The 25835-nt window shown below is 43.0% G+C and overlaps 1 protein-coding gene and 1 long non-coding RNA gene across 3 annotated transcripts; one reads left to right on the top strand and one right to left on the bottom strand.

The window, feature by feature from the left end:
- Positions 1–1107: 1107 nt before the first annotated feature.
- LOC149971217 (uncharacterized) lies at positions 1108–2172 on the bottom strand. The gene is made up of 2 exons (XR_016492436.1): positions 1817–2172; positions 1108–1636 (listed from the first exon to the last, which is right to left on the bottom strand). It is a non-coding gene; the product is annotated as an uncharacterized LOC149971217 (long non-coding RNA).
- An 8307-nt stretch (positions 2173–10479) lies between these two features.
- Positions 10480–25833, top strand: LOC110507060 (transmembrane protease serine 13). 2 transcript variants are annotated; one of them, XM_036965050.2, is made up of 13 exons: positions 10480–11146; positions 14640–14814; positions 15598–15711; positions 16056–16232; positions 16803–16929; positions 17399–17494; positions 17813–17856; positions 17954–18116; positions 18789–18967; positions 19173–19271; positions 19739–19881; positions 21530–21685; positions 23017–25833. In XM_036965050.2, exons 1-13 carry the CDS (start codon positions 11129–11131, stop codon positions 23029–23031), a joined length of 1506 nt encoding a protein of 501 aa, XP_036820945.2. In that variant the 5' UTR covers positions 10480–11128; the 3' UTR covers positions 23032–25833. The 2 variants fall into 2 exon arrangements, with proteins under 2 accessions (XP_036820945.2, XP_090080450.1); XM_090224324.1 differs by lacking the exon at positions 10480–11146 and adding an exon at positions 12501–12679.
- The last annotated feature ends 2 nt before the right edge of the window (positions 25834–25835 follow it).

The following is a 25835-nucleotide window of genomic DNA, read 5'->3' as shown; positions in this document are numbered from 1 at the left end:
ATGATCACTCTGGATGAACTGCAGAGATCTACAGCTGAGGTGGGAGACTCTGTCCATAGGACAACAATCAACAATCAGTATATTGCACAAATCTGGCCTTTATGGAAGAGTGGCAAGAAGAAAGCCATTTCTTAAAGATATCCATAAAAAGTGTTGTTTAAAGTTTGCCACAAGCCACCTGGGAGACACACCAAACATGTGGAAGAAGGTGCTCTGGTCAGATGAAACCAAAATTGAACTTTTTGGCAACAATGCAAAACGTTATGTTTGGCGTAAAAGCAACACAGCTCATCACCCTGAACACACCATCCCAACTGTCAAACATGGTGGTGGCAGCATCATGGTTTGGGCCTGCTTTTCTTCAGCAGGGACAGGGAAGATGGTTAAAATTGATGGGAAGATGGATGGAGCCAAATACAGGACCATTCTGTAAGAACCTGATGGAGTCTGCAAAAGACCTGAGACTGGGACGGAGATTTGTCTTCCAACAAGACAAATATCCAAAACATAAAGCAAAATCTACAATGGAATGGTTCAAAAATAAACATATCCAGGTGTTAGAATGGCCAAGTCAAAGTCCAGACCTGAATCCAATCGAGAATCTGTGGAAAGAACTGAAAACTGCTGTTCACAAATGCTCTCTATCCAACCTCACTGAGCTCGAGCTGTTTTGCAAGGAGGAATGGGAAAAAATTTCAGTCTCTCGATGTGCAAAACTGATAGAGACATACCCCAAGCGACTTACAGCTGTAATCGCAGCAAAAGGTGGCGCTACAAAGTATTAACTTAAGGGGGCTGAATAATTTTGCACGCCCAATTTTTCAGTTTTTGATTTGTTAAAAAAGTTTGAAATATCCAATAAATGTCGTTCCACTTCATGATTGTGTCCCACTTGTTGTTGATTCTTCACAAAAAAATACAGTTTTATATCTTTATGTTTGAAGCCTGAAATGTGGCAAAAGGTCGCAAAGTTCAAGAGGGCCGAATACTTTCGCAAGGCACTGTAAATTACGTTGTGATGTCATTGTGTGATGACGTCAGTACGTAGAATACACAATAACGTTACTCAAATTGACTGGCCATCTCGACGAAAAATATGATTTGACATTTGTTAGTTTAGATTTGTTTGTTTATTATCATATATTTTTATTTGTAAAAGTAATATAAACACAACACATTTTATATGATCACATTTTTAAACACAACACATTGAATTATTGAACAATTACATTTTCTTTTCTTTAGTAACCCTACACATTCTGAACAATTATAGTTTTAAGCAGTGTATTGGTAGTTAGTTAACATGCTACCTAACTGATCAACAATTATAGGTACAGGCTAATAACAAGGTATGTATGCTATCTTATTGAACTAGCAACTTAACTCAAATAATGATGTATGCGCTAGGCATCTCTCTCCAGGTTGTTGTGCTGCTTGGCTGGCTAGCTGCTCAATGGTTTACTCCAGATTTTGCCACTGTTCTCGCACACACTGCAGTACACACTGCCACCATCAGCTGTGTGTCTCCGCCAGTTCCAGAAAGTCCACTCCTTGCATACGTACTGTAAATATGATGAATCATAGATTGGCAAGGAAATCCTCTTCATCTTCAATGTCCAACTGCAATGTCACGGAGCTGGAACCAGCAGTAGAGAATGGAGTGGCCTTAATGCAACCGCTGTGTCAGGTTTTAAAAAAAAACTTTATGGAAAAAGCATAATCTGAGTACGGCGCTCACAGCCCAATCCAGCCAAAGAAATATCTGCCGTGTTGGATTCAGCAGAAGTTAGAAATAACATTATAAATATTCACCTACCTTTGATGATCTTCATCAGAATGCACTCCCAGGAATCCCAGTTTGACAATAAATTACTGATTTGTTCCATAAAGTTCCATAAAGTCCATAATTCATGTCCAAATAGCCACTTGTTGTTAGCATGTTCAGCCAAGTAATCCATCTTCATAAGGCGTGAGCACTACGTCCAGACAAAAACTTGAAAGGTTCCGTTACAGGTCGTAAAAACAAGTCAAACGATGTATGAAATCAATCTTTAGGATGTTTTTAACATAAATCATCAATAAGGTTCCAACCGGAGAATTCCATTGTCTGAAGAAAAGCACTGGAACGAGAGCTAACTCTGTCTGGACCGCGCGTCACGAGCCTGAGACACTCTGCCAGACCCATGACTCATTCAGCTCCCATTCCCCCCTCCTTTATAGCAGAAGCCTGAAACAGGTTTCTAAAGACAGTTGACTAGTGGAAGCCTTAGGAAGTGCAACTTGACCCCATAGACACTGTGTATTCGGTAGGCCAAGCTTTGAAAAACTACAAACCTCAGATTTCCCACTTCCTGGTTGGATTTTTCTCAGGTTTTCGCCTGCCATGCGAGTTCTGTTATACTCGCAGACATCATTCAAACAGTTTTAGAAACTTCAGAGTGTTTTCTATCCAATACTAATAATAATATGCATATATTAGCATCTGGGACAGAGTAGGAGGCAGTTCACTCTGGGCACGCTATTCATCCAAAAGTGAAAATGCTGCCCCCTATCCCAAAAAGGTGTATGCTGCTGTGGTGCCAAACTGCTGTAGAACTTCACTTGGTAGTTTATAATGGTAATAGGTATCACCAGCCAACTTCAGTCCATACCGAACCAGGAGTATGGAGTGGAGAGTGTGCAGTGACATTCTATTTCTTAACTTTGACTTGACCACACTCATTTGGCTGAACAGCCGTTCAACCTCCGCATTTGAGTGTGGCAAGGAGAGGGCAGCGAGTGCAGCTTTGCACAGTTCTTCAAATGGATTTGACCCGGAAGATTCCGTCTAGTCACTGACTTCACTCCAAAACTCAACTGTATTTTCAGTTGAGTCCCACCTAAACAGATGGATGTTTCTCCATTGGGAAACAATTGTATCAATTGTTTGGGGCTGGTATCCCAGTAGCCTTTATTGTGATTTAGCGTTTCCTTAACACTGAACAAGGCCATGTTTCGCAAGGCTTCACAATTGTATGGGAGCCTTGCTTGCAGCTCCTTGCTTAAAGCAACAATGTAGTTGATGCACTGTCTCCGAATTACCTTTTTGTCCTCTGGCGCAAGACTGAGTTGGTACACCGTGCTCTCGAAAAGGTACCGAAGGTAGGTGATGGACTGAGACGTCCATCAAGGGCATCCTTCAGGGCATCAATTTTTGCCATAGGGTTGACTACTCTGCTGCAAATTGATGTTAAGAGGTGTACCAGATTGTCCAAAAGCTTGACAGGATCTGTTTGCTCTCCCTCAAATGACTTCACTGCAACTTGTACGTCGGACAGGATTGATTTCAAGAATGTCAGGTAGACATAGTTGGTCATGTCCATGTACATGGCGTGGAGCACATCCACAATGTAGCAATGCTCACTGGCCTTGGTCAACTCAAAGTGGAGTTCAGTTCTTCCATTTTTTAACCAACTGTGGTAATGTAGACTGCCTTGTACGGTTTTGATTTATTTATATGCTTTGCTGTAGAACAATGTTTTTTTGATGTCAGTACGCACAGTATGCCCGACAATCATCCCCAATTACTGGCTTCAGCCACCCTTTAAATTCAGGTACAGACTCCCACTCCTTTCTGTACTTCTGGCTGTACAATTTTGATTGAGACATGTTGATTGATGTTGTAAGTTCTGTTCAAGATCAAATGCATACTACTGCTGCTGCAGTCAGCCAACAACGATTTTCAATTTGCTGAAATTGCTACTGGCCTGCTGCTGCCTGTGCACGAGCGGAGCGCCTGCTACGTCACTTCCAATGCACTTTTGCAGCTAGGCACGTGTGTTGTGACTGAGTGTGTGACAGAGAAAATCGTTTTTGTGTCATTTAGAGGGAAAATGCGTGCATTTTAGCGTTTGAGTCACTTTTCAAAAGTTGCTAAAAGTTCCAAATACATTTTTAAAAGTAGATCAATTTGTTGCTAGGTGCTGTTCGAAAAAAAGTTGCCAGGGTACTCTGAAAAGTTGCTAAATCTAGCAACACAATTGCTAAATTGGCATCACTGCTCGGCTGCTAAGTGTGTGACTGTGAGTGAGTTGGCTCGGCCCTCCCTCACGCATCTTTGGTTCATTGGTTGACACTGCGTGTCTGATTGACAGGAACAACAGTTGAGGCTGTTAGTCTGAGCAGACAGTCAGAACGAATGTGTGTGGATTGAGCCTTTAGGCATATACTATTTTATTAATTTTTTCGTTATTTGAATTGGTTAATTCTATTTATTTACATATTTTGATAATTTTTTTATATTTTTTATAAATAGATTCGGCTCTTCTGATTTGCGAGCCTGCTCCTACTCGTTCGCGAACAACCCATCACTACGGGGTAGGAACTAAAGTGTTGTGAAGTGTTTCCTTTGGGACCATATAAGCGTTGGCTACATTGCAAGGTTCTCTCTTAGCTACTTAATGTAGCTCAAATATTCTTGCTTTGCACACTCCTCGTTGATTTAGAAGATACTGTTTGTTGCACATACAACATGCTGATTTAGGTTTACACCATCACTGGTTATGATCAGGCTGTATTAGCTTGCTACGATTGCTCTTACTCAGTACATGTATTAGCATTCGCGGCTAACAATTAGCGTCTCACAAGATTTAGGGCAACTTGATAAGAAAATAAACTGTTTGCTGATGTAAGAAACACAAACTAATAGTGTAATTATAGAACGCTAGTGGATTTATATTAAGAAGCAAATTGGAAACAGCATTGTTGTCATCAACATTGTTGCATGTGCTGCATTGACCATGCAGACTGAAAGCAAGTGTCTCGTGATTGAGGAACATTAAATGCGCTCCTTGAGTGACGGGGGTGGTGGCAAGGTCTGTGGAAAGTTTAACCGAGAGAAAGAGCGGAGAGAGATGACTCCAGTAGAGAAGTAAACTATAAAAATTGACATTGCACATGCCTTATCACATTTAACAAACCAAACATTCAAATACTTGCGTAGAAGGTTAAGTAAAAACCCAAATCGGTCCCTGCTTCAATACCAGTATATCATACAATATGGTATCCTGCCCAGCCCTACCTGGACCCACTCCGATATGCATAACGCCACAACAGATATTCAGATGATGCCATCTATATTGCAATCTCCCACCTGAACAACGTAAAACCAAGTAAGTAGACTGTTCATTGCTACAACCCAGCACTCAACACCATAGTCCCCTCCACGCTCGTCACCAACCTCAAGACCCTGGAACTGAACTCTTCACTCTGCACCTAGATCCTGGCTAAGATTTGGCATGGGCCCTCAGATCCTCAAAGTTCTAAAACGGAACCATTGAGAGCAGCTTGACTGGCTGCATCACTGCTTGGTGTGGCAACTGATCGACATCTGATTGCAAGGTGCAACAGAAGGTAGTGTGCAGTGGTGTAAAGTACTTAAAAGTATTTTTACTTAAGTACTACTTAAGTTGTTTTTTGGGGGTATCTGTACTTTACTTTACTATTTATATTTTTAACAACTTTTACTTATACTCCACTACATTCCTAAAGAAAATAATGTGCTTTTTACTCCTTACATTTTCTCTGACACCCAAAAGTACTCGTTACATTTTGAATGCTTAGCAAGACATTCACGCACTTGTCAAGAAAACATGCCTGGTCATCCCTACTGCCTCTGATCTGGCAGACTCACTAAGCACAAATGCTTTGTTTGTAAATTATGTCTGAGTGTTGAACTGTGCCCCTGGCTATCCATACATTTAAAAAAAAAATATATATATATATTGTCCTCTGTTTTGCTTAATATAACAAATGTTTAATTATTTATACATTTACTTTTGATACATTTACATTTACAACCAAAAACTTTTAGAATTTTACTCAAGTAGTATTTTACTGGGTGACTTTTACTTGAGCAATTGTCTTTTAAGGTATTTTTACTTTTACTTAAGTATGACAATTGGGTACTTTTTCCACCACTGGTTGTGTGTACTGTGCATGCACTACATCATTGGGGCCGAGCTCCCTGCCATCCAGGACCTCTATACCAGGCGGTGTAAGAGGAAGGCCCCAAAAATGGTTGAACTCCAGCCACCCAAGACATAGACTGTTCTTTCTGCTACTGCACGGCAAAGCGGTACCAGTGCACCAAGTCTGAAACCAACAGGACCCTGAACAGCTTCCACCCCAAGCCATAAGACTGCTAAACAAGACTACTAAATAGCTAATCAAATGGCCACCCGGACAACCTGCACTGACACTTTGCAAAATAAAACTGAAGGTCGACCTCTGCCTGAGATCAGTTTCATTAAAAAGATGAAAAGGTGAGAGCGTTCAACACCAATTGGTATCAAAGTATAGCTGAGGGGAGCCAGCCTGCCATCAAGTCACCTGTATTGCTGGCCTTGCCTGCTTTTGGAAAGTCTGAGTCTTGGGTGAAAGGTGGGTACAGTGACCTGAAGAACATTGATCATTCAATTAAAAGGCATAACAAAAGCAGGGAGCATATATAGTGCCTTCGGAAAGTATTCAGACCCCTTGACTTTTTCCACATTTTGTTAGGTTACAGCATTATTCTAAAATAGATTAAATTGTCGTCCCCCCCGTCAATCTACACACAATAACCCATAATGACAAAGCAAAAACAGTGCTCAGCATATGTGGGAACTCCTTCAAGACTGTTGGAGAAGCATTCCAGGTGAAGCTGGTTGAGAAAATGCTAAGAGTGTGCAAAGCAGTCATCAAGGCAAAGGGTGTTTACTTTGAAGAATCTCAAATATAAAATATATTTAGATTTGTTAAACACCTCATTGGTTGCTACATGATTCCATATGTGTTACATCAGTTTTGATATATTCACTATTATTCTCCAATGTAAAAAAAAACTATTAAAAAATAAAGAACAACCCTGGAATGTGTAGGTGTGTCCTACTTTCGACTGGTACTGTACATAAGGTATTTCTGTTTGCTAAAATTTCAACAAACCTGTTTTTGCTTTGTCATTATGGGCTATTGTGTGTAAATTGCTGAGGAATTTTACTTTATTTAATCCGTTTTAGAATTAGGCTGTAACGTAACAAAATATTGAAAAAGTCAAGGGGTCTGAATACTTTCCTCATGCACTGTAAATCTCCATCAAATTCAAGCTTCTGGGAAAAACCCGCATCGGTTATGTAATGGACGAAGGGCTGCTTATTCAAACTGCGCAGCACAACGAGAAGGTATGAAGAAACAGGTATGTTATCAAGCGGTTTATCGACACCACTAAGTGCACACATGGGCATACAGGAGTTGGCTATTAAAGTACACGACGAGAGGGAAAGTTCTGCCTACAAGGGCAACTACAAGGAGCTTGCAGCGGTAATTGCACGTTAAGATGCTTTACTTGCTGCACATATGGAACTTTCGACTTTGGTTTATGGGATGTCGAAATCAATTCAGAATGATTTGATAATTTCCATCGCATCATCCGATTAAAGAGGTTGACGGAGCGCATTTTTTCGGGCGCTCACGTAGGCTTTCCACTTTCCTTCTGAATTTATTTAGCAAACGTGATAACACATCACACCGGACAGACACAAGCAAAAACTCATTACTAAAATGTTGCAGCAGCCTAGGCCACACCTAAACATCGGATATCTGACTTGCTGTATGGGATGAAAACGAGACAATTTTTCCATTCTGATCAACTGTAGGCTACTAATACTAGCAGCTGCATACAGCCTATGTGCAACAAATTGGTAACGTTATGTATTTATAGTCCATTTGTGTGTCAGGAGAATATGTGAATGTGATCAAATGTTGTGTATATTAAAACTTGGGCTGACTAGGCGTTTAATATCCAACATGATTAACTGGAATGAATCAATCAACAAAATAGTGAAGACAGTACATTTGTTATTAGGCCTACAGTTGCATAGGCCTGCGTGATGCAAACATGCATAAAAGCAAGCTCAGCCCAGGGAATTCTATCTTCTATCAGTTGTTGTCTCTGTCTGGGTAGAGGAAACCCCCCTGTTAGTCTAGTCTAAATATAATTCATATGAACAAGTATAAAGTTGCTGCAGTTTGACAGGGTTTTCACACCTCTAGGCCAGCAGTTTTTTTTTCAGGGTTAAAAAACAACAACATTTGACCTGATTAGGAAAAACTGGTCCCATCATAGCCTGTATAAAACCTTTTTACAACTGATTAATCACTGTCATACCTCGTAGGGTCCAGAGTTTTCCTGGTTAGGTTAACCAATAAGGAAAAACTCCAGGCCCTAGGAGGTTTAAATTGCCCCACCACTCTGGGAGCTATGGTGCCACCAGTCTGCTTGCAGTTGTCAGTTATCGTCAGCTATGTGGATGATCAGGGCTTTATTCAGGAACGTTTCTTGAGCTACTTTGATGTGTCAAGTGGGTGAGATGCGCAGTCTGTGTTTGACCTTGGTGAATTCTGAGATGTCTGAGTTTAACTTCATGGAGAAACTTGTTGTCCTAACCTACGATGGCGCAGTTGTAATGGAATGTCTCTGCTGTTTGTATTTACAGCTAAGTCCCCTCCTGTTCCCTGATTACGAGGTGACGTCCACTCCACTACCATTGTTATCTCTCTCCTGACATGAACTGAAGCCACGTCTCATGTGCCCTCTCATCCACTGGCACATTGAATGTTTCCCCTCCAAGCACTGTGAGCACCCCAATCCATTTTCTCTCACTAATGTATGTAGAGTCAATCACGTACACAAACACATTATTACACTGTGTAGTGTATTGTGTTATTGTTTTTTTGTCTTCCCAGGACCCGTAAGTAAGCATTTTACTGTTAGCCTACACCGGATGTTTACAAAGCATGTGACAAATAAAATGTAATTTAATTGGATTATTTTAGCTACTGTCTCTCGCTTTTGTCTCCTGTCCACTTCCTTTTTCTAGTAATTCAACATCAGTACTATTTCTCTTTCGATCTATGTCTCTGTTGGTTTCTCTTCTGAAAATGGACACCACCACACAAATGCAGCTGAGTTGAGTTGAGACAATCGTGGTTTGGTGGTCCATAACGATGACATCTAGTTGAGAGCAGTAGATAGCGCATGGTACATCGAATCTGGTGTCTATCTCCCCCTGGTGGTGATAAGTGGTTAATGCAACTTAATTGTCAAGCTGAGGTGTCACCTTCCCAATCTTTTGATATGCTTTTTAAGATGCACTCTCCTGGAAGCATGTACGAATCCTGATACGTCTATGTCTGGTGAACAAATAGCATAAATTAACATATTTTCACCTTTTATGATGATTACATTAGCCAACCGTTACCCACCCTCAAGGTCTGTGTTCATTGCTTTGAGTTAACATATGTACCATTACATTGCCTCTGTAAATGCTGATTTCAGTTTTTAAAGTCTGCGTCATATTCTGCTGAAGGCGGCATCTTTTGTTATGGTAAACTTGACCATAGATGATTGTCGGTAGCTCCTTCCTTTTTGTTAATTTTCCTAGTGTCCAAAGTTTAGGAGGAAGCAGTGATGAAAAAAGTACCCAATTTTCATACTTGAGTAAAAGTAAAGATCCCTTAATAGAAAATGACTCAAGCGAAAGTAAAAGTCTCCCAGTAAAATTTCACTTGAGTAAAAGTCTTAAACTATTTAGTTTAAAATATTCTTGTATCAAAAGTAAATGTAATTGCTCAAATATACTTAAGTATCAAAAGTAAAAGTATAAATCATTTCAAATTCCTTATATTAAGCAAACCAGATGGCACCATTTTCCATTTTTTTTTTATTTACAGATTTACAAATGTACAAATCTACAGCCAGGGGCACACTCCAACATTCAGACATCATTTACAAACAAAGAATGTGTGTTTAGTGAGTCCACCAGATCAGAGGCAGTAGGGATGACCATGGTGTTCTGTTGATAAGTGCATTAATTGGACCATTTTCCTGTCTTGCTAGGCATTCAAAATGTAACGAGTACTTTTGTATGGAGTAAAAAGTACAATATTTTCTAAAGGAATGTAGTGAAGTAAAAGTACAAGTTGTCAAAAATATAGATAGTAAATTACAGAAACCCCAAAAAACAACTTATGTCGTACTTTAAAGTGTTTTTACTTAAGTACTTTACACCACTGGGAGGAAGAAGCGTTTGAGCTAATGAAAATAAGAAACATTCTATTGAGGCTTTCAATAATAAAACTAAGATCATTTGACTTTAAAATGTGTGTGTGCGCGCGTGTGTGTGTGTGATTACGGATGCTTGTCTGCATGCATGTGCTTTCTCTAGTAGAAGGAATGCAGTCTAGGCTCCTTTTTGTACACCGTGACATCACAAATGAAATATGTTCTACCTTTACCCAAGGATGCACACAAAAACAGTTACACAAGGTGGTGGGTGGGACACACACACACACACACACACACACACACCTTACATATTAAACACATTCTTCCCATAAGGAAGCTCTTGTTTTTATGACAAAGCACTTTCTATAAATACTGTGGGCTCTCAAAGGCATATTGAGTAAGATATCGAAAGTTCGTCAACTGTGTTGACACGGCGCCATTCTATTTGTTTCCCTAAGGACGGTTCATTTCACTAACATTTATTTGAGTTTGAAAATTATTTAAACTCAATATAATGTATACATATTGGTACTGGATTAACTGCTATGTATTTGGAACGACTCTACATCACACGAGTGATATACAGGCAGACAGACTTTTTCAACCGGAGGTCCTGCGAAAAAGATCTGCCACATAAATAAAAATGTGTCTGTCTGAGAGGACGCCATTTTGGTCCCTGGCTCTGATTGCCCAGCTGGTGTCACCTGAGCCGGAATGGAGCAGGCCACACGGTGTGAATCAATCTTTGTCTCTCCTTGGCTACCTTGAAACCGGTCTGGCGGGTGGGAAAGTAGCGCACTGGGACACACCACTTTCAGTGAAGAGGAGATGAGAGAGGGAGGGGTTGGATGGGGGGGAGGGGGCAGTCCCACCTGTGTGGCCTGGGTGGAGGGGTTCAGGGACAGACAGCGAGAGGAAAGAAGGAGTGTCAAATGTGGCGTCAGCATGCTCTGATCACTGTTCTGGGACTGTTTGAGTGGCCCTGTGAAAAGCCTCTCCTACCAGGTCTCACCTCCACTCTCCTCACTGCTCCCCCAGCGTCCGATGGCAAAGCATGACCCTGTAAGTTCTTCCTTTATCCTCTCCTCCTTGTTCTCTGCTTCTCTACCTGTTTCCCCTGGGCTGACTTCTGTCACCAGCTTCCAAAGCAAGACACTTGTCTTTCTCACACACTGACCATGCTGTACTCGTGCTCTCACTTTCCCTCTGTCGGGGTGGGTCATTTGACTAGAAGTACTTTTTGCCACGTCATGGACAGATTGCAGGATATGTGAACCAGTTTGTGTTGATATGTTTACCAGGAGACCGAGGCACAGGGTCAAGCTGGTGTGTAGCTGGAGCCCTGTATGATCTCATTGCGGTGGCCTCTGTCTCCGGTCTCTATACCGTGTTGCTTCGCATGGTGTGTTGAAATGATGTTGAATACTCCCATGCGGAAAATATTGTGTTGAAAAGCCGGGGTTCTTCATCGAAATGGATAGTGGTTTTATGTCTCAAACCAGTCTTATTCACCCAGTTTGTGGTACCAAAATACGGGGGCAGATTGTGAACTAAGGCTTTTGGTGGAAATGAGGCCAATAGGGCCACTCTACCCTGCTACTGTTGCGTTCCGTCTGTGACAGAGAGGATTTATCTGTCTCGATTAATGAATCAACAATCAATGTGGGCTACCTACACATCTGCTATTGAGCTCAAAGGTACTCTTTGGAATTGAAGTTCAAAGTTACAGTATTTAACAACTTCATTGTTTAGAAGTACGGTCTTCCCTTTGAAATGTAACTAAAACCTGAGGTCAATAGACATTGTTCATGTCGATTCAGTTGGGAATTCAGGCAAGCCGGCTCTTCCACCAACTGAATATCCACTTGGGGCAGCATTCTGGTTTGTTTGTGTTGGGAGTCTGGTGCCTATGGTCATGAAACTGGAGCTGTTTACCAAAGAGAAAGTTGAGGTTATAAACTGGTATTATTACTGACTGAGCCCTGGAGTCTTCTCTCTGTCACCGAGACAGACAACAGTAAGTCCCATCTTTGTTTTTGTGTTGTGCTCTTCATCCTCAACCAGACAGACACTTCAATATGATCCACGTCTGCTGTAGACCTATAGGCTCTAATGATCCTTGTGATCATTCACTACAGCCTAGGCCCTCTGAAATCAAAACTCCACCTAAGAATCTTGCAATGTTGTGTAAATCTCCACCAATCCATAGCACATCCACTGTAGGTGTAGAGCAGAGCACACTGCTCATCTGTTGTGGTGTTGGGTACTAACTTCTTGAACTCGAAATGGGGAAATAGCCTTATTCATGTGACCATGGAAGAACTGAGGGTATGGAAATCTACTGGGTGAGAAAGGGGAGTGCAGGAAGAACATGTTATTGTTGCGTCTCGGGTGTCCTAAGGGGAGGAGAAGGGCCACAGTCTGGTTGCAGTCAACAGATAAGGCAGGACGGCCGTGATTTGGGGAGGAGTGAGGAATTTAGGCAGAGGTCAGGTCAGATGAAGTGAGAGAACAGGAATCACTAAAGTCCTGTCTAGCAACAGAGATGTATTGGCTGTCCAGATGTGCGAGGAGGAGACTCCGTATGGGACGAAGGTATAAATATGTGCTCGTGTAAACATGTCTTTGTCTTCGCAGCTGTTTGACCCGGTGGGTGAATACACTTGGTTTGAGCTTTATCTAGTTGTTTAGTTTTTATTCTGTTTATTTAGAACCTAACGGTGGGAATCAGCGTGGGGGGTAATTTGTGTGTGTGCCTGAATGTTGTACAGGAAGCCGATTCTTTCCATGTCGGTCATTGCAACATAAATATTGCCATGTGCAGATCAGCCAAAGTCCCAACATCAGAACGAGTTCGGGAAGTTAAAAGCAATGTCATCCCTACAAGGAAACAACATGACTGGAATTCACCCCCCCCCCCCCCCCACACACACACACACACACACAGTGCAAAGTGAAAAGGTGTCCGTTTAGCGGCAAGGAAAAGAGAAAAGAGAGACAGAACTCAAAGGCAATATTGAACCCTGGCTGTCTGTCCAGCCCCCCCGGGGGGGGGGGGGGGGGGGAGCACACTATCACACTGACTGACCTGCACCTGTGTTTGAAGTGGGTCACAAGTCACCTGCGTGTGTGATACAACCTGGCAGCAGCCAGCCAGGGATGGGACAGGGACAGGGGGTCGACCACAACTTCCTTTTGGAATTTGCTGTTCTGTTGTCTCAATGGCAGCCACCTTTCTTCTCGGTGGCAACAATAGAGACTCCTGGGAGGGGGACAATGTGAGCTTGTCCTTGGCAACGTTGATTAGCTCTATTGTCTGAGATGCTTGATAGCGCTATGGGGAGCAGATGAATATAAAGCAGAAATGAGAGCACGATAAAGAGTGGAGGAAATGAATAAGGGGCCAATTGGGAAGCTCGGCACATTGTTGCCTAGAGACATGGCACCTTCCATTGTGCCCGAGTTGGTTATTCAGGTGTTGGGATCTCAAACTTGCTCCATGAGGATGATATGATTATGGCCGACAATGAGTGATATCTAACCTGTAGATACTAGAATGTGGTTGTTTTTCACCTGCCGTCAACCATCTGTAAGCCCTGTTCGCAATCAGCATGTGTCCTCTAGGCAGCACCCCATACCCTGTTTATGGATGAATCGGGGTTCCTGCATGGAAGTTGTTTTACTGGGGATTATTAAAGGCTCAATGCAGCCGCTAATTTTTTTTTATCTCAATATCAAATCATTTCTGGCAAACAAATCAGTGCCTTTCTGTAATATTTTTCCATTCAATTAGTAAAAAAGAAACAAAAATAGCTTTTTTAGCAAAAAAACTTTCTCAAAAAATCATTTTGCTAAGATTGTCTAGGAGTGAACTGAGTGGAGCAGAGAAAACTGAAAACTAGCTGTTATTGGCAGAACGGTTTTGAATTCTGTTATTGGGCTGTTAAATGTCCAATCTACATTTTTATCTCAATATAAAATCATTTCTGGCTAATAATTAAGTACCTTACTGTGATTGTTCTCAATTAAAATAGCTTTTTAGCAAAGAGCAATTTCTCAAGCAAGAATTTTCCTAAGCTGTTATTGGTAGAGAGGTTTGTTAACCCTCTTTCTTATTGGTCTATTAACTAATTTACCACCTAGTGATGTCACCAAGCAGCCCAAAACACCACCCCAACAAAACAATGACATTCCAGACTCTCTTTTCCAACAGCTCTTACAATTAAAAGGGCATTATCATATTTTGTACAATTTCAAAGTATTATTATATAAAACACAGGAAAATCACGGTTTTGACTGTGCTGGGCCTTAAACCGATACCGTCTAGCGACGTCATTTTGAAGGTCCTGTGTAGATTGTATTATCAACCAGGAACTATCAGGAAATAAAACTGATCACCTTTTTTATTTTTTACACTTTTACAGTGTTAAATATATACAATATGATACAAAACACTGGGACTTTAAGTCGCCAGATGAGCTTTTTGATGCGTATATTTTTTTTGAATGACCGACTGCTTAACCTTTTGCCTTTTCCTCTGCGTTCTCCCCTGCAGAACGAGCTCCCTCCTCCATACTACTCTGTTGAGGTGCACACCCTCCCGCCCCTCCAGTCCTATGAAGAGGCAGTCTATGGAGCGGGTCCAAGGCCCACTCCTCCCAACCAGCTATACTACATCCCCCAGCACCCCCCACCAGTGGTTGCGCAACACATCTGCCAGCCCAGTATATGTGAGTCGTACTCTCTATCTAGTGCCTGACTATCCCAGTTCTGTCCCAGTCTAGTTCCCTCCATTCCTTATTTGCTTTCAGGGGACGACAATGTGTGTAAAATGATACAAGTTTCAACAGAAGTGGTAGCAATACAAAAAACATCCTTGAGAAAGAAATAGGATTTTAACTCCCGAGTTATGTGTTCTGCATTATGTGGTGTCTATACACTGAGTGCACAGAACATTAGGAGCACCTGCTCTGTCCGTGACATAGACTGACCAGGTGAGTCCAGGTGAAAGCTGTGACATCTGATTTGATTTCACTCGTTAAATCCACTTCAAATCAGTGTAGATGAAGGGGGGGAGACCGGTTAAAAAAGGATTTTTAAGCCTTGAGACAATTGAGACACAGATTGTGTATGTGTGCCATTCGGAGGGTGAATGGGCAAGACAGTAGGTGCCAGGCACACTGGGTTAAGTGTGTAAAGAAACTGCAATCCTGCTGGATTTTTTTCCACGCTCAACAGTTTCCCGTGGGTTTCAAGAATGGTCCACCACCCAAAGGACATCCAGCCAACCTGACATAACTATGGGAAGCATCGGAGTCAACATTGGCCAGTATCTCTGTGGAGCGCTTTCGACACCATGTAGAGTCCATGACCCAATGTTGAAGGCAAACGGGAGTGCGACTCAATATTAGGAAGGTGTTCTTAATTTTCTTGCACACTCAGTGTACGCTTTTGTATATGGTCTCCTGGGGAAGATACATCTGTTTTGACGTGTACGTTGTGTGTTGTTCCAGCTCTTCCTGACAACAAGAGGAAACACAAATGCTGCCAGCATAGTGCCAAGTGCTTTGGTGGCTCAGGAGGCACCGTTCTGCTGCTCCTCCTGGCCATTGCCATCTGGCTCGGAGGTAAGGCCAGGGCTGTCGTCATATTTACTCACGTTGTTGTTGCTCGTGTATATGTGTGCCTGTTTACTCATTCATTTGGAAGCTACTCTCTGATTCAGGAGGGGCCGGGTTAAATGCGGGAGACACATTTCGGTTGAATGCAATTCAGTTGTGCAACTGACTAGGTATCCCCCTCCCCTTTCCCTTTCCTTTCTGTATTTGTACAGACATTGACAGTCTTCCTCTGCTACCACTTCCTCCGTCTCTCCTCTTCACCCCACCCTTTCCCCACCCTTACCTGTTCTCCGTGCCCCCATCTCTCTCCCTCTCTCCCTCTCCCTCTCTCCCTCCCTCCCTGTGTGTAGTGCATTACGGTACCAGGTTGGCAACTACGGCTGCCATCCTCGACCACCATGACAGTGAGGATGAGGGGCACCCTGAGAAGCAGTTGAGCGTGCCCGCTCACGACACCTGCTCCAACTCCACCGTCCAATGTGACGCTCTGCGGGACTGCCAACTGGGCACGGACGAGTCCAGCTGTGGTAAGCACACTCTCACACGCACAACACAACAGACAGACATACGCGCTTGCAGGTAGGTGTACAGAGATGAAAGCCAGGTGGACAGGTAGATGTACAGAGATGAAAGCCAGGTGGACAGGTAGATGTACAGAGATGAAAGCCAGGTGGACAGGTAGATGTACAGAGATGAAAGCCAGGTGGACAGGTAGATGTACAGAGATGAAAGCCAGGTGGACAGGTAGGTGTACAGAGATGAAAGCCAGGTGGACAGGTAGGTGTACAGAGATGAAAGCCAGGTGGACAGGTAGGTGTACAGAGATGAAAGCCAGGTGGACAGGTAGGTGTACAGAGATGAAAGACAGGTGGACAGGTAGGTGTACAGAGATGAAAGCCAGGTGGACAGGTAGGTGTACAGAGATGAAAGCCAGGTGGACAGGTAGGTGTACAGAGATGAAAGCCAGGTGGACAGGTAGATGTACAGAGATGAAAGCCAGGTGGACAGGTAGATGTACACTCGCGGTATGACAAGCAGAGAAACATAGCCCTTTTCGTATCTTGTTATTCTATCCCCTCCTCTCCCTCTCTCTCCAGTGAGGTTTGGAGCTGACGGTGCTCTTCAGGTCAGAACGTCTCAGGATGGTCGTTTTCTCCCAGTGTGTTACCAGGGATGGGACCAGAGCTACGCCAACCGAACCTGTGCCCAACTGGGCTTCAGAAAGTAAGACATCACCTTATTTCACAACAGCCATTTCATAAGCTACCTTTAGAGAGCAATCACTTTCTCTCACAGCAGCCATTTCATAAGCTACCTTTAGAGAGCAATCACTTTCTCTCACAACAACCATTTCATAAGCTACCTTTAGAGAGCAATCACTTTCTCTCACAACAGCCATTTCATAAGCTACCTTTAGAGAGCAATCACTTTCTCTCACAATAGCCTTTTTTGTATACGCTACCTCTCAAAGCAACTACTTTCTCTCACAGACATTTGCTTGGTGACGTCTAATTTCACTGCTGCCATTTTCAGTATTTACTCTCAGATTGAATCTCTGCGCTCCTCTCTCTCTCTGGGGTTGGTGTGCCTGTGGCAAATTGACTTTCTGGGAATGCTTCATGGGAGGGGAATTGATTCTCGTATTGCTTTGGCAGACAGAATCCAAATGTATTTGTGTGTGTTGACCGTGCAGGTCCTTTGCAACCAAGGCAGTGAAGTCCCAGCAGTCAATTGGGCTAACCCTGAACAACAGATCGTCTTTACCCATCCAGGGCCAGGTCAATGTCAGGTGAGAGAACCCCTCTACAAACCTTAGCACATATGTATTGACTCATTTTAGTCCCAGTAATGTTGAGGGAGTGATGGCGGCAGGGTAGCCTAGTGGTTAGAGCGTTGGACTAGTAACCAGAAGGTTGCAAGTTCAAATCCCCGAGCTGACAAGGTGCAAATTTGTCATTCTGCCCCTGAACAGGCAGCTAACACACTAGGCCGTCATTGAAAATAAGAATTTGTTCTTAACTGACTTACCTAGTATAAATAAAGATTTTAATGATTTTAATGTTAGGTCCTAAGTTCCTGACATGGTTGTGCTTGTGTTGCTGTGTAGCTCGTCCTGCCCAGACCAGAATACTGTCTCTCTGAAGTGTATTGGTATGTTCATATTTCACCAGGCAGGTCTATATCAACCTTCTATTTGAAATCTGACTTCTAGTTATAATTAGATACAAACATCTTCCCCTTTTCCAAGATTGTGGACGTCAACAGTTGTCCTCCCGGATTATAGGGGGCAGTGTTGCCAAGCTGGGCCAATGGCCCTGGCAACTCTCTCTCCACTTTGGTGGATCACACATCTGTGGAGGGATCCTGGTGTCCCCTGACTTTGTGGTGACAGCTGCCCACTGCTTCCCCAGGTCAGTGACTAGAGGACAACAATGCTCAGTTCCAAACGGATCCCTTGGTTCTAATTCTAGACACGCTATGTAGATCTGCGTTCATGACAAGTCGGAGTGAAATCCGAATTGTTTTGAACTCGCTGAGAATGCCAATTGACTAACGGCAAGCTAGCTGCTCCGACCATAAACTGAAAGTACAGCTATATTGCTCGTAAACAGTGTTAAAGGCCAAAAATGCTGTTGTCTAAGCAATTTCCTTAGTCAGAGTTTAGCATGTCCAAAAATACAAGGAGTACTCAGATGATGCTAGGGATTCTGACTTTTAATGGCTAATTAGAGGACAATTCAAATGGATACCCCCCCCCCCCCCCTCTCTGAAGCTTGTATTTCCATGTTTCTGACAGGGTCATAAACGCGCCATTTGCCTCAGGAGATTGTCAGTCCTTTCACTTACACTTATCCATATAAATAACAGACTAGTAGTAAATCTGTGCAGAAACTTGCTCAGCATGACTCAAGAATAAGCAGCATGACAACCCCTCAACAACCCTCACCGTGACAACCAATCTCAACTCAATTATACACCTTATTACCATACTAATAACATCATCTGTGTCATGAGCTACAGCCTTGGTTTGAGAAGTAAATGAATATATATTTTATTGTATTTTTTCCCCGTGCCCATTGAAGGTCGTTCCACCCGGTTCTTGATGCCAGTAGGTGGCGTGTGTATGGAGGAGTGGTGTCACAAGACCAGCTTCCTCCTCCCTACCTCGTCAAGAAGATCATCGTGAATGAGAACTACAACAATGTAACCAACGACCAGGACATCGCCATACTGAAGCTGGCCTCACCAGTGGACTTCACTAGTGAGTCCGGCTCTATTCCTTCGAAAATGCTAGGGAAACGCTAGCATCAATGTTGGTACAGCACTGTAAAAATGTTTGCCCTTTTCAGCTCTAAATGTCTGGGATGCATGGTGTGTGTCATTTTTGTAACTGTGTGTTACGTATGTGTCTGAGGTCAGAATGCCCACTCTGTTAATCTAACTTAACTTTGTGTTTTTTTATTCAGATGCAGTTCAGCCTGCCTGTTTGCCAGCCTTTGACCAGACATTCCCCCATGGAACAAAATGCTGGACCTCGGGATTCGGAACAACAGATGAGGGGGCAGGTAGGAAGACAGACAAGGGAGTGAGAAATGGACTATACTAAATTCAATCATGCTTATCTAGAGTGAAACAACAGGGACAGACTGGGACCAGAATTCGGACCGGGTATTTCTCACACACCGGCCCATTTCTATCCTCAAGGCCCCCACACCAGCCCTTTTTTAAAATCATTTTCCACAAGAAACAACAACAATTTAGACAGGCCCACTGGGTTAAAAATGAACCAGCCCATCTGGCATTTCCCAGAATTGCCATATGGCCTGTCTGTCTCTGTGATATAAAGAGAGTGATGTGGAGAAAGGAGGCTACACCTGCGTCATTCATCCAATCTCAATGTCCTGTCATTGCAGAAAACACATGCTATATACAGTAGAGCTACAGTTCGCATAGTGCAACTAGCCATAGTGTCGCTAGCTGAAGTGTGTGTGTGTTTGGAGAATGACCGGGTACTGTATGTGTCCCTTCACAGCGAAACCCTCCAAAGACCTGATGGAGGTGGCCGTTGACATCATCGACGTGCGTGTGTGTAACAGCTCCAAGGTATACTCCGGCAGTGTTTCCAACAACATGCTGTGTGCCGGAGATCTCAACGGGGGCAGGGACTCCTGTCAGGTACATGTCCACATATTGTAGTTGAATTATTCTATTTACAGGGCTTGGGACTCATTTTGTAAACATTGCGTACGTACAAAATATACCCCAAAAACATGCGTGCTGGAGTTTTACCGCAAAAGTTGGCATTTATACAAACTGAACTCGGCGTGAGAATATGCTTACCTCCACGCAAACGTCAGACCATGCCTAAACACATTTTCTAGTGCTTGAAGTATTGTATTGCAAGCAGGCAAGTAAGTATTTTGTGCAAAAAGGGGATAGGATGACGTGCAATTTAAAAAAGGAAAACAAGATGTAGCCATTTGCCACTAGTGAGAAGAGCGAAAATGTTTTGGGGGTTTTTGGAATCTAAAATAATTAGACACATCTATTCCCTATTTGATTTTATTATTATAACCATTGCAGAATAAATCCCTCACCTTGTTTTTGGGCCGTGATGCATTCACGAAGTAGCCATGTTAAAAAAAAAAATACCAAGCACATCTCATTTAATTGGGCCTAGTAGCCTAGTAAATAGATCGGCTGTGTATTTCAAGTTCTGCTGTCGCCTATGCGATCCCATAGGCAGCACGTACAGTTGAATTTATCAGGCGAACAGACAGTTGAATTTAACAGGTGAACATTACAGTTGATATTTTACATTGCATCATGTATGCAACTACTGTGAGTAGCCGACTGTAATTTAAAATGTTTTGAGTCGCCCAGACAATGTTTCAGAATTCGCAGTCCGGCATATTTAGGTTGGGGGGGGAAAGTCAATGCAAAACATTGTGGAACTAAAATGTTCTGACGGCAGGTCCACAACAATTAGCCATTGTTTTCTCTTTCAGAAACTGTCCCAGTCCTTTGCCAACACCTCCAAAAACATCGCAATTGCTCTTTCTTTTAGAAACTGTCGTGGCCCAATTCCAATAGTTCCAAGTTGTACGGAAAATAGAAGGCTTTAGTGTTACCATAAAAGTTGAATGGAGGGTGTTTTCCAGGCTGAGTTATAAATGCTTGTTCACACGCGCAGTTTTACGTCAAGTCTGATTTAGAACGGGAAACGTTCTAAATCTATTTCTAGTGTGAAATTTACGCAACGGTTAGAAATGAGGCCCCTGGGGTGCTCTAGAGGTTTAAGCCGCTGCCTCTGGAGCACGTGTACAGTGTGCCGCTGTCAGCATGGGTTCCATTTTGGCCGACGACTCTTTCAGCACTCTTTCTCCGACCTTTCACCTCTTATCTCTCCCTATTCCATTAACATACAAAACAAATATGCTTATTTTTTTCTTCTTTACAGAGCCATAGATGCAGAGTTTGTCAAACTGACCTCCGTAAGGACACCAGATGTTCCATGACAGCAAAATTCTAAATTCTTCCCAGAGTCTAACTTACTGTCTTAGAACGTTTGGTGCCAACATTACTCGTTAAAATTTGGAATTTCGTTAATCCACAGCTGTCCTCTCCTGCTACTCACCAACTCTTGTCCTCATCTTAGACGCCTTTGGGCTGAGGAAATCGTCTCTCCCTCTACTCAAATTCCCTTCTACCTCATCTGCTATCCACGACATGAAAACATACAGTATGTTGTAGCAGGTGCTTTCCACACCTTGGCCCCTCACTTCAACTGTTCATTCATCCATTCTCTCCTCTTCTCTCACAGGGAGACAGTGGTGGTCCTCTGGTGTGCCAAGCCAGTGACAACCTTTGGCAGCTGGTGGGCGTGACCAGCTGGGGCACCGGCTGTGGGCAGAGTAACAGGCCGGGAGTCTACACCAAGGTGTCCAGCCTACTGCCCTGGATCTACAGCAAGATGCAGGTGAGATGAAGAGAAACTACCTGGATTGCCTGTGTTCCATCAAACCACACCATGCAATACACACCTAATACACAGCTCACCTTCCATTGACTTACACTACTTGACCAAAAGTATGTGGACACCTGCTTGTCGAACACCTCATTCCAAAGTCATGGGCATTAATATGGAGTTTGTCCCTCCTCTGCTGCTATAAGAGCCTCCATTCTTCTGTGAAGGCTTTCTAATAGATGTTGGAACATTGCTTCGGGGACTTGCTTCCATTCAGTCACAAGCGTTAGTGAGGTCAGGCACTAATGTTGGGCGATTAGGCCTGGCTCGCAGTCGGCATTCCAATTCATCCCAAAGGTGTTTGATGGGCTAGAGGTCAGGGCTCTGTGCAGGCCAGTCAAGTTCTTCCACACCAATCTCGACAAACCATTTCTGTAAGGACCTCACGTTGTTCACGCTAGCATTGTCATGCTGAAACAGGAAAGGGCCTTCCCCAAACTGTTGCCACAAAGTTGGAAGCACAGAATAGCCCTGGAACAGTGGGTTAACTGCCTTGCTCAGGGACAAAATTACAGATTTTTACCTTGTCAGCTCAGGGATTCGATCCAGCGACCTTTTGTTTACTGGTCCAACACTTCTACCCGCCAGGCTACCTGCCGCCCCAACTAAGGGATCTAGCTCGAACTATGAAAAACAGCCCCAGACCATTTTGGTGCAGCATAATTCATCACTCCATAGAATGCGTTCCCACTGCTCCGGAGTCCAATGGCGGCGAGCTTAACACCACTCCAGCCGACGCTTGGGATTGCGCATGGTGATCTTAGTCTTGTGTGCGCCTGCTCGGCCATGGAAACCCATTTCATGACGCTCCTGACTAATAGTTATTGTGCTGACGTTGCTTCCAGAGGCAGTTTGGAACTATAGTGAGTGTTGCAACCGAGGACAGGCGATTTTACGCGCCAACGGGCTTCAGAACTCACCGGTCCCGTTCTGTGAGCTTGTGTGGCCTACCACTTCGCGGCTGAGTCGTTGTTGCTCCGAGAAGTTTCCACTTCACAGTAACAGCACTTACAGTTGACCGGGGCATCTATAGCAGTTTAGAAATTTGACGAACTGACTTGTTAGAAGGGTGGCATCCTATGACGGTGCAACGTTGAACGTCACTGAGCTCTTCAGTAAGGCCATTCTACTGCCAATGTTTGTCTATGGCTGTGTGCTCGATTATATACACCCGTCAGAAACGGGTGTGGCTGAAATAGCCAAATCCACTCATTTGAAGCGGTGTCCACATACTGTACGTTTGTATGTATAGCGTATGTTAACTCTCATTGTTCCCTCTGCAGCTGGAAAGTCCGTGATGCCACTTCCTTTCCAGCGACCTCGCCGCATCCTGTCCCTAAAGACCGCTGGCGGCCTTCTTTGTCCTTCCTCTCTGAACACCGCACCATGAAGTCCTCTCAGAATGATGCTAGATTGACAGATCAAGATGGATAGATCGATGGGTGGACAGATGAAAAGATGGCCGCTAGCTAAGGGAGTAGCAGGAAAGGCATATTGCACTTTAACACAGGACCATGGTTCTTGTGTTAATCTGTTCCTTTACTGTACCTTCTAAAATCACAGAATGCATTGTGTCTACTGTAGTTATGCCCAATGGCTGCTACACTATGTAAAATATGTGAATGTAGGCCAATCCATTCTGGGCTCTGATTCCAGTGTTGTGTTTGAATGATTAGAAATCCCATCTGTTTTTCTAATCTTACGGTAAGGATATTTACCTGAGATAGGAGGGTCTAAGATGGCTGGCCTTTCTCTTTTCTAAGTATATGCAACCCTCATATCCACTCACGCCTCCCATCTCTCCTATGTTATATTTGTATTTTTTTTAATCTAATATTTTGGGGGAGACTGCACGCTTATTTCTGTTTCATCTATAAGGAATGTAGAGTGCTTTGTGATTCATCTCCAGAAATGATTTAGTGTTAGTTATGTGAAACTCATAGGAAAGAAAGGAGTATAACTACTGCAAGGGACTGTACATTGTTTATAATGAGGGATACCTGAAGAAAACCAGACCTCTCGGGAAAGCAAGATGGATGGCCCTCCCTTTAGTAAAAATATATGTTTACCCGACCCTCCCTGAACGCTTGAAAAAAAAAAACAAGTGACCCTCCCCTTATACCCAAAATAATAATGAATGACTGGAGACAAGAGGTGACTTTTATTTAATACCACAACAGAGCGTGACAACGAATGAGCGCATGCTGCAGCACCGGAGACGTTTTGATTTCTATACGGGCTATTGTTAAAAAAAAAAGAGGATAGTCTAAGTTTGAAACAGTGCCAAAGTTGTCTATCAACTGTAAAAACAACAGAACCAGATACTTCAGTTGTATCTGATCAGCAATGAATTCAAGAGAAGTACATTTGAGGTATAACACAGCAGCCGCATATCATCAGGTATGGCCTATAAACACTTGTAACACGGTATTGTTGTTACGGAATAGATTTGTGTTGACTCTGGCATAGGAATATAAACTCAGCAAAAAAAAGAAACGTCCTCTCACGGTCAACTGCGTTGATTTTCAGCAAACTTAACGCGTGTAAATATTTGTATGAACATAACAAGATTCAACAACAGACAAGTTCCACAGACATGTGACAGAAATGGAATAATGTGTCCCTGAACAAAGGGGGGTCAAAATCAAAAGTAACAGTCAGTATCTGGTGTGGCCACCAGCTACATTAAGTACTGCAGTGCATCTCCTCCTCATGGAAAGCCAAATTACCCTCTCAAACCCCCTCAAATTCGAGCCCTGGTTTTAACTTAACACACCACGATCTTCACTGACACTGGGATATTTATTAAGGAGTGCATGGTGACTGAAGAAATTGGCTGACAGAATCCAAATATATTCATAGTAGACTATAATTTTGTCTGTCAAACAGGTAGGCCTACCTCTTGTTCTTTGAATAGGAAGAAATAGGCGCCAACACAAAGCTACATTGTTGTTAGTAGCCTTAAAGTCCAATTCAAATGAAGACTGTTGAAATGAATTAGGACTTCTCGTAGCCTTTGACTCAACTCCTGAAGTGCCACCATACACAGCACAGTCATTGGTTAGGCAGAACAAAAGGGTTCAGATCCAGCTAGGTCACTGGTGATAGAAGTCAGTATTCGACATTCATCCATGTCTGAGGATGTCAGGAGATGACATGGAAACTGGACACTATGGCTAACAGTAAGCGGTGTTACCTTCAAGTAGGTAAGTATCTGCCTCTGGTGCCAAAGGTTGCATGTTCTAATCCAGCGATTAAAAAGTTTTTTTTTAGATCTTTGTTTGAAGCCTATTCCAAACCTTAACCCTTACTTTAACCATTCAGGGGTTAATGCCCAACTTTTAAGATTTTGGAATAAATGCCGATATTTTAACCCTAACCTTAAAAATGTGGAGTTAGTGCCTAAACGTAACCTTAATCACTTGGAAATGTAACGTTTGGAACAACTTCACAATGTGACGTTTGAGAAGCATGGATTAACGTCTAATGGCTGATGTGAAACTGTGAGACCTTGTTGTTCCATCAGTAAGAGCAGGGCAGGCTGGGGCTCATGATTGGAAAGTCCAGTCCATTGCCATGTGTAATGCAGGGTAGCTTAGTTCTATATACACCATCCCAAGAGTGCAAAAACTCAGGAAGTACATTTTCTTAGAAATATAACTTTGTCCTGTGCTTCTCTGAGCACGCTCTTCATCTGGCCTATAGTATAGGCTATGGATCATTTTATTGAGAACACACTAGGCACACTTGATATTGCACACCCAGCAAAGAATCAGGGATGAGGGGCATCATCGGGCAGACATTGAAATACTATAATAAGCAACTAATTCTCAAACCCTGAGCAATACCACATTTATTGTATTACAAATCACATGACCCTCCCCCGGACTAAATACAACAAATACTAAGCCCTCCCCCTGATTTAAATTGAATAAACATGACCCTCCCTCATTGTCCTCTAGGGAACAATTGTGTACATTTAGACTGCTCCCTAATGTAAATCTCTGTCTCTGTCTGTCTGTCTCATCAAACCCCGAGCAATATGATATTTAATCAATTACAAATTACACAACCCTCCCCTTGACTAAAAAAAATAAAAATA

The sequence above is a fragment of the Oncorhynchus mykiss genome, chromosome 27 (genome assembly GCF_057628025.1).
Source record: "Oncorhynchus mykiss isolate SJ-2025 chromosome 27, ASM5762802v1, whole genome shotgun sequence".
Classification (NCBI taxonomy): Eukaryota; Metazoa; Chordata; class Actinopteri; order Salmoniformes; family Salmonidae; genus Oncorhynchus; species Oncorhynchus mykiss.
This window is presented reverse-complemented; position numbering and strand designations above follow the sequence as displayed.